Genomic DNA, 9,079 nt, shown 5'->3' with positions numbered 1-9,079 from the left:
TGGTTTTCATGTTGTTCAGAACCAGGTCACTATCCACACACCACTCAACCAGATGTTGAACTTTCTCTCTGTAGTGTGCCTGGTCAAAGTCTGAGATCAATCCCACTATTGTGGTGTCATCACCAAACCTCACTATAGTGTTAGAGGAGTGGATGGGTTTGCAGTCATGTGTGAATAGGGTGAAAAGGGCTGGACTGAGGACACAGCCCTATGGTACCCCTGTATTCAGGGTAAGAATGGATGATGTATGTTTACCCAACCTGATATTCTGTGGTCTGTTATTGAGAAAGTCCAATACTTTTGTATTAAATACAGAGCTGAAATCTACAAATAACATCTGAACAAATGTCTTGGGATGCTCCAGATGACACAGGATTGTGTGGAGTGCAACTGAGATTACATTGTCCGCTGATCTGTTCCTATAATAAGCAAACTGGTGACTGTCCAGGTCATTGGGGATGTTGGCTTAAATGTGAGAAAGGACAGGCCTGTCAAAGCACTTCATGTCAGAGCAACTGGGCAATAGTCATTCAGACAGCTTACTGTTTGTTTTTTGGGTACGGGAACAATGGTTGTGAATTTGAGGCATTTAGGGACTACCTGCCTGTTGCAGGGACAGGTTAAAAATGATGGTAAACACCTCCATTAGTTGGTCAGCACATGACTTCAGTGTGCAGGAAGCGTGGCATCATGGTTGGTCAGTGAGGTGCTGTTCTTATAGTCTGTTAGAGGTTTGGTGCCTTTCCACATGCTGCAGGGGGTTGTTATTTTCAAAGTGGCCCTCTGTGCGCTGCTGATATTTTGGCATATTCTGGCCTGGCCTTCCTATTCTTCTTGCTAATGAGTAGTCTGCATCTTATAATGTGGTCTGTACGTTTGTTCATGAAGTATTCTGTGAACAGTAGATTTTTATACCTTCATTCCTGCCCTCTGGAGGTACAGTAGTTGTCACTAACAGTTGCTTTAGGGTATTTCTTTACAACTCTAACAATGTTTCTGTGATGTATATAAAAGGTAATTTATATGTTAATGAACTGCTGTTTCTCCCTTAGTCTACCAGTTTAACATCTGTTGCTTAGTACACCAGTGGTTTCATTCATTATTAGGATATTCTAAATGGTTTGTGAAATGGCACTGATTGATTTTCCATCTTCTCTCAGCTTCACAATTGTGAAGCTTGTTTTTCACCCATCTACAGCTCCCCTGTTTTCATGTTGGTTACACCTCCTTACTATAAATGCAGTCTGAACAGGCAAAACACAAATCTGAAAAAAAAAAACAAAGACATTCAGTGCTATTTATTGTTTGAATAACAACAATATCAAAACATACCAGTCAGTCACATGTTCTAATATTTTTGCTCACATGAATATGGGTAGGTTCAAACAAAAGCTGCTATGTTTAAGTTGTGTTTCGCATCTTGACGTAAACACCTGGATATGAAAGTGATTTCACAATGAGTGAAATGATCTTTTGGCTTGGTCATCTTTTGATGTCAAACCCAAATGTTTTCATTCTACAGCAAACGTAAAGGAACTGGCCTCACTTTTCCAATACTTTCGGGGGTAGTATTGAAAAATGGACCACCACAGGGTTAACAATCTTAGTGAAGGGCAAAGGGCAGATGAATTTGGGTAAGAGCTTTCTGATGTCAACACGGAGGATATTGTCAGAAGAGGAGAGACACAATCATTGTTTGTTTGCCCACTTTTCATAGTTAAGTCTTGAGTATACATCCTAAATTCTAAAGAATCCTCCAGCAGAACCAGGTTCAGGGTGGGCGGCCATCTGGCTTGAATGGTTGGGGAAAGAGGGGAGAGAACAGAACAGCAGGCAACAAAAAACAAACAAGCACTGGGAAAAAACAAACAAACAAAAAAAACACAACACACTAGGCAGGTTGGTAGGGCCAGTAACATTTCAGATTGTACTGAGAAAAATGTACACACAAACACCTTCACTGTCCTTCTCTGTTTACAAGCATCTGTTTACCATTTAATTCAAAGTGACACATTCAATAAGGTTTGTAACAGACCTCGCATAGCTCAACGTGCTTGCATTACTGTACTTGTTGTGCTGTTACAGGCCTTGTGGTTGATCTGAAACATCATGTTAAATATAGAAAATCTTTGTCAGGAAGTTGCAAACTGCAGTAATCTGAGTTATTTGAAATGGGCACACACCTATGAAGTGGTCAGAGCTCAGAAAAGTTCTACTCTAACGAAGACCTTTAATATGATCGAATATTACATGTGAAGGTTTTATTCTATATATTCTATATGTTTCCATGTGTTGTATGTAATTATTCTAAATAGAGTATTTAGTGTCAGATCAACTGGAGCATCCTCCAACAGTTCTTTCATATTCAGTTCAGGCACTCTCATCTCAACAAATTTAGTTTTTCAGGCAATGAGAAATTAATTACTTATTTTTTAGTAGAGGCATTCATATCTTAAGAAACTCTTTCAGATATATTGCCTCTTAAACTAGAAGTCGAATCTGACCATGCTATAATGCTGCTTTTAGCTATAGCATGCCAACTTTCTACCACTACTGCCACTGTGCTGATCATTATTATTTATGTGTGATATGTGTGTGTAAATGTGTGATCTTTCTTTCTTTTTTTTTATTATTATTTTTTTTTTATTTCAATGACATGCAGTACCACCGGCTTCCTTGTTTTATTTTATGCACACGTGTAATTATTGTGTGCATGTTAGGTCAGCTATATAACACCTAGAGTTTTTCTCCAGAGATGGTTCTACTTTGTATAAGCTTTATTGTATTTTTACTAAATATATACACCAATCAGGCATAACATCATAACCACTGACAGGTGAAGTGAATAATAATGATTATCTCTTTATCCTGGCACCTGGTAGTGGGTACAATGTTCATGTTGAGGCCGCAAGTGAACATAAGCAAACGTAAGCATTTAAGTGAGTTTGATAAGGGCCAAATAGTGATGGCTAGATGACTAGGTAAGAGCATTTCCAAAACTGCAGCTCTTGTAGGGTGTTTCTGGTCTGCAGTGGTTAGTTTCTATCAAAACTGGTCCAAGGAACGAACTGTGGTGAACCAGCAACAGGGTCATGACTCATTAATGCATGTGGGAAGTAAAGGCTGACCCTTGTGGTCAACAGATGAGCTACTGTAGCTCAAATTATCGAAGAAGGTAATGCTAGTTCTGAAAAATGTAAGAATACACAGTACATTGTAGTTTTTTTGTGTATGGGTCTGCTTAGCCATAGACTAGTCAGGGTGTCCATGCTGTCACCTGTCCACCACTTAAGCTCCAATAATGGGCATGTGAACATCAGAACTGGACCACATTGCAATGGAAGAAGGTGGCTTGGTCTGATCCCATTTTCTTTTACCCCATGTGAAAGTGCGTGTTTGTTGCTTACCTGGGAAACACATGGCACCAGGGTGCTCTAAATTAACAAAGGACAGCCTGCAAAGGCAGTGTGATGCTGTGGGTAGCGTACTGCTGGGAAACCTTGGATCCTGCCATCCATGTGGAAATAAGCATACCACCCACTTAAGCATTTTTGCAGACCAAGTACTTTCTTTCATGGTAATGGTATTGTGAACAATTATGCACGCTAATACAAAGAAAAAATTATTTAGGAATGGTTTGAGAAGCAATACGAGTTTGACGTATTAAGATGGCCTACAAATTCCACAGATCTCAGTCCAATCGACCATCTATGAAATGCGCTGGACAAACAAATCTAATCAATGGAGGCCCCACCTTGCAAGCTGTTGCTAACATTTTGTTGCCAGATACTACAGCAAATCTTCAGGAATCTAGTTGAGTCCATGTTTTGATGGGTCAGGGCTATTTTAGCAGGTAGAAATAATGCTATGCCTGTTTGGTGTATGTGTAAAAGCAGTTAATTAGAGATGGCAATAGATACACCACACGTCTAGATCAATCATGCCATAACATCTTAAGTTTAGGGTGTAGGCAGAGGTACAAAAGAAATATTCACTATGATTATAGAAATATTCTTAAGAATCGTCAAAACACTACTTTGTAACAACAAAACTATTTGCTACTATATTTTATGTATATTTTATTGAAGATTTCAGGTTGTCTTCGCTGCTCCTTTCCCCATCATATTCTTTTTTGTGTTCTTCTCTGGTCTTAGTAAGATAATGTAACATTTTGGAATAAAAATACAAATCAACAGTCCAAAACTGGAGGCCAGAATAGCAAATATCTCTACAGCAACACTGAACTTCCCAGGAGAGCTGACATAAGCTGGTATAAAAGTGATCCACACTGCACAGAAGATCAACATGCTGAAGGTGATAAATTTGGCGTCATTGAAGTTATCAGGTAGTTTTCGAGCCAGAAAAGCGAGTATAAAACACAATGTGGCCAGAAGGCCTATGTACCCAAGTACAGCCCAAAATCCCACAGTTGAACCCAGAGCACATTCTAAGATGATTTTGTCTTTGATTTCTTTAAAGTTCTTAAATGGAAAAGGAGGAGAAATTGTTAACCAGAGGATACATATTACAACCTGGATGAGAGTGAAAGCCAGAACACTGAGTCTCTGCTGTGTTGGTCCAAACCATTTCATCACATTACTGCCTGGAAGTGAAGCCCTGAAGGCCATTAACACCACCATAGTTTTCCCCAGAACACAAGAGATACAGAGGACAAAGGTGATGCCGAATGCTGTGTGTCTCAGCATGCAGGACCACTCAGAGGGTCGACCGATAAAGGTCAGAGAACACAGGAAACACAGAGTCAAGGAGAAGAGCAGCAGGAAGCTCAGCTCAGAGTTGTTGGCCCTGACAATAGGAGTTTTCCTGTGTCTGAAGAAGATGAATGCTACAACAGCAGTCATGCATGTTCCAAATAAAGATGCTGCAGTGAGCAGTGCTCCCATTATTTCTTCAAATGAAAGATACACTTCATGCTTCTTTACACAGGCATCTCTTCTGTCATTGGACCAGAATTCAGGCTGACATCGCAAACAGGTGATAGAATCTGACAAGTAATAGTAATCAAGCAGAAGTTAGACAGATATTATTACAAGGTGCTGCATGGATGACTGTGGAAATAACCTACAAATCACATATGCATGGCACAATTTTTATTGTCATATCATTATTATAATTGTTGTTGTCTTGTGTTTGTTTGTTTTTCTTATTATTTAACCTTCAAACACAACAACAATTGGAAACGTCTCAATTTTTTAAGAACTGAAAAACGTTTCTCATGAAAACTAGAATCAAGACACAATATGATTATGATATTTAATTTCGGTCTTTGTAATTTAGAAAACCAAACTGCTCTATTTAAAAAAATTGATGTGAGAATGGCAGCGATTTTGTACTTTAATTTAATGGAAAACCTTGCATTTAGTATTACTAGACCTGTAGTGTTGCTTATTTCTCCCTCTGCACATCTTATACAGTCATAGCAGCAGACAGGCTTTCCTTTCTGGAGAACCTTACGAGTTCCTGGGGGACATTTCTCACTGCAAACTGACACAGGAACCTGCATGGACAACATGACTGTCAGATCACTACATCAGCAGTCTCTGCAAAACTGTTATGAACATTGAAGATATTATGATTATAGCTTACCTGTTTTGACTTTTGTGCCCAAATTAAAGACTTATTTTGCAGACTCAATTGTTTGTCTGCAGGTAAAGATGCATCATAAAGACCAACTGTGACAAAGTCCACAACACCATTTCCTATTGGCTGCCAGTGTATAATGTCATATTTTGCTGGTGGGTCTCCATTCTCATTAAAGTAAACTTCATCTCCTTCTTTTGTTTTAAAATGAATCTTTCTTATGTGCTGTAAAATCTAAAACAGCATGTATTAATGTAGACAATTATGACCATTATATAGACCTATTGGCAGAACACCATGAAATACGGCAATGACAAGGTTATTTGATTTTTATAATTTTTTTGTCACTAAATGTAAACATTAAAAAAATAACTAAATAAAATTTTTATAAAGAGATACTACATGCAACTGCAAGACAGTACTGTTTGCTTATGATAGGTCTTTAAACATTTTTTAAACATCTGTTTTAAGCTACAACAGTCAGTTACAATTATAACAATCTCTACACTACACACACACATACGTATATATATTTGGTGATATAATGTAGTATTCACTCACCATGAATTGATCTAGCTTCACATTGTGGTCACATGTTTTATTACAGACAAGAAAATTATGGAATGCATGAGCTACAGCATATACTCCTTTATAGACATTGTTAAATATTGCCATAAGTGACATATCAATGAAGCTCTTTTGCAATCCACTCAGATCTTCATTTCCAGTACATTCTGTCTGATTCTCTGTTGTTGAATTTGATTGTTTGAATTTACAGTTAAATAATGCCTCCCAGAACTCTGCTAACATGGTGTTCTCCATTAAATTGAGTGGCTTCAGATTTAATATGAACTCTCTCAAGCCACTGACATGTGCTCTGGGTATAGACAGGCCTATGGCACCATCCAGAATGTGATTCCTATCCTTTTCTGCAGTTTGAGAATCAATAATCCAGCCCTCACTGCCTACCCACTGGTACCCAGTAAAGTTGTGGGGAGACAAATTATTCATTAGCATGTCCATTTCTGGGAATGTGAGGAAAGCAATTATCACCTTGGAAGTAGAATGTTTCATCATTTCAATTATCTTTTGTATTTTGCTTCGTGGATCTGTTCTAAAGAAAGATACAGAATATTCCAGACAGATTCCCAGCTGCTGTGCAGCTTCTGTAAATATAGCCATACCTTTATTGCCATAATCATTATCACTTCTTAAAGCACCAACCCAAGTCCAACCAAAGTGTCTGACCAGCTGGGCTAGGCCTCTGCTACGATAGTAATCACTTGGTATTGTTCTGAGGAAGGATGGGTACTTGGTTTTGTCACTGAGACAAGCACAGGTGGCATAGTGGCTGATCTAAAAGATTAAAAAAATTAGCTGTTCACACAGTCCAACTTGCTCTTATCAGCTTGAGTAACCAGTGAATAGTATGTTTTACTAATATGATTAATTAGATCATTAATTTTTCTCACCTGTGGGATCTGAAAGGGTCCAATGACAGTAGCTATCACCATGGTTGTAGAAGAAGCAGTATCTCCCATTATTGCCTGCACTTGTGCAGGTCTGGTACATGGAGTGTCGGAGTGTACAGGAGCAACTTCATTATCATTAGCCAGAGCCAGTGCAACTTTCACACTTTTGGCCATAGAGCCACAAGTATCATATATCTTATATCCCAGAGAAATACCAGGTAGTAGGTTTGTGCTGTTATTAATCTCCTCTATGGCAAAAAGCATAGCCTGGGCAGTCTGGAAATCTCTGAAATTCCAACTTGATATTCACAATTTTAAAGATTTGTACAAGCAGTAATAGTTAAAATAGAACCAGTAGATTATTAAATAAAGTATTTGATTTCATTAACACACACACACTATGCAATATTAACATTTTGTACCATTACACCTTTACCTGGTGCATTCCAGTGGCAGTGGTTTGTGAGTGTAGGTTTCCTGTCTTTCTTTCCAGCTGCTGTGTAAAGAGAAAATTCCCCCCAAGATGATGTCACCATCTTTAGATAGCTGGGGGTTCTCTAGATCACCTCTGTGCCTGCACACTAGCTCATCTGCCAGAGAAACAGATACCACCAACAGCTCTAAAAGTGCCCAGCCATGATGGGAGCACTTTTGTTTGTACGTCATACTGTATAGGAGAAACAAGTCACTGGGTGGATTCATATGTGCCTTAATGTGGATCAGAAGTGTGTGTGTATATTTATACATTTTCAAACTGCTGACATGTGGCCAGAAGGAAGTGGGAGTTTAACTGCTGAGCCTGCATAGAGGCCTGCATGGACTCACACTCATATACATTTAACTAAACTACACCTTCAATTACAATAGACTTTACAGTAAATCAATATGACTATAATGGTATAGTCTTCCATCAGTTTTCCACAGCTTAGCTGCTACAGTGCCTGCAAAAAGTATTCACCTTGGATGTTTCATTATTTTATTCACATTATAAATCAATCTTGGTCAATAAAAGTTTATAAAAATATCAGAAACGTCAAAGTAAAAACAGGTTCTACAAAGTACTGTCACTTAAATAAAAATATGTAAGGTGAACTCCGTGTATGCGTTAATATTCAGCCCCTTTAAAATGACTGACCTAATCCAACAAAAATCCAGATATTTGGTGCTACTAGTGCCACAATTAGTGAAATGAGGATCACCTGAGTGCAGTGAACGTGTCTCAAGTGCTTGCAGTATAAAGACACTTGTGTCTGGAAGGTTCAGCCACTGGCTATTCAGTATTCCTGGCTACTATTACACCATGAAGACAAAATAGCAACTCAGACAACAGGTCACTGAAAAGCACAAGTCAGGATATGGATACTTAAAAATCTATAAGGCGTTGAACATCCCCCGGAGTTCAGTGAAATCCATCATCAAGAAATAGAAGGAATATGGCAGATGTCTAAATCTGCCTAGAACAGGCCCTCCACACAAACTGAGTGACAAGTGTGCAAGAAGGAGACTAGTGAGAGACACTAACACACCGATGATGGAGATACAAACTTCAGCAAATGAGATAGGAGAGACTTTACGAAAACTGGTGCCCGGTCTCTTCACCAGTTAAAGCTGTATGGGAGAGTGACAAGGAGAAAGCAACTGTTGAGGAAAACTCGACTAGACCATGACCTACCAAAAAAAAAAAAAAGATAATAACAACTAGTACTAGTTCACTAATAGGAATATGAAAGACTCCATTGTCAAGTGGAAGAGTGTTCTTTGGTCTGATGAGACCAAAATGATGCTTTTTGGCCATCAGACAAGACACTATGTTGGTGCACACCAAACACTGCACATCACCACAAACACACCATCCCCACTGTGAAGCATGGTGGTGGCAGCATCATGCTGTGGTGCTGCTTCTTGGCAGTTGGCCCTGGAAGGCTTGTTCAGGTAGAGGATAAGTTGAATGCAGCAAAATATAGGACAATCCTGGAGGACAATATTATTCAGTCTGCAAGGCAACT

The 9,079-nt window shown here is 38.8% G+C and overlaps 1 protein-coding gene across 1 annotated transcript; it reads right to left on the bottom strand.

The window, feature by feature from the left end:
- Window positions 1-4,091: 4,091 nt before the first annotated feature.
- On the bottom strand, window positions 4,092-7,739 carry LOC113171792 (extracellular calcium-sensing receptor-like). The gene is made up of 6 exons (XM_026374511.1): window positions 7,510-7,739; window positions 7,074-7,371; window positions 6,163-6,957; window positions 5,608-5,835; window positions 5,395-5,518; window positions 4,092-5,005 (listed from the first exon to the last, which is right to left on the bottom strand). The coding sequence occupies exons 1-6, from the start codon at window positions 7,737-7,739 to the stop codon at window positions 4,092-4,094; spliced, it is 2,589 nt and encodes an 862-aa protein (XP_026230296.1).
- Window positions 7,740-9,079: the final 1,340 nt, after the last annotated feature.

This window comes from Anabas testudineus, chromosome 13 (assembly GCF_900324465.2).
Source record: "Anabas testudineus chromosome 13, fAnaTes1.2, whole genome shotgun sequence".
NCBI lineage: Eukaryota > Metazoa > Chordata > Actinopteri > Anabantiformes > Anabantidae > Anabas > Anabas testudineus.
The sequence above is the reverse complement of the archived record's forward strand: the minus strand, read 5'-3'. Positions and strand labels throughout refer to the sequence as shown.

Bases quoted from the DNA above. Each gene is read 5' to 3' on its own strand.
- LOC113171792 (XM_026374511.1), bottom strand. From the start codon at position 7,739: ATGACGTACAAACAAAAGTGCTCCCATCATGGCTGGGCACTTTTAGAG. The intron at 7,372-7,509 runs GTAAAGGTGTAA...GTGAATATCAAG, and splicing joins CTGCCACTGGAATGCACCAG to TTGGAATTTCAGAGATTTCC. The intron at 6,958-7,073 runs GTGAGAAAAATT...TTAATCTTTTAG, and splicing joins GACCCTTTCAGATCCCACAG to ATCAGCCACTATGCCACCTG.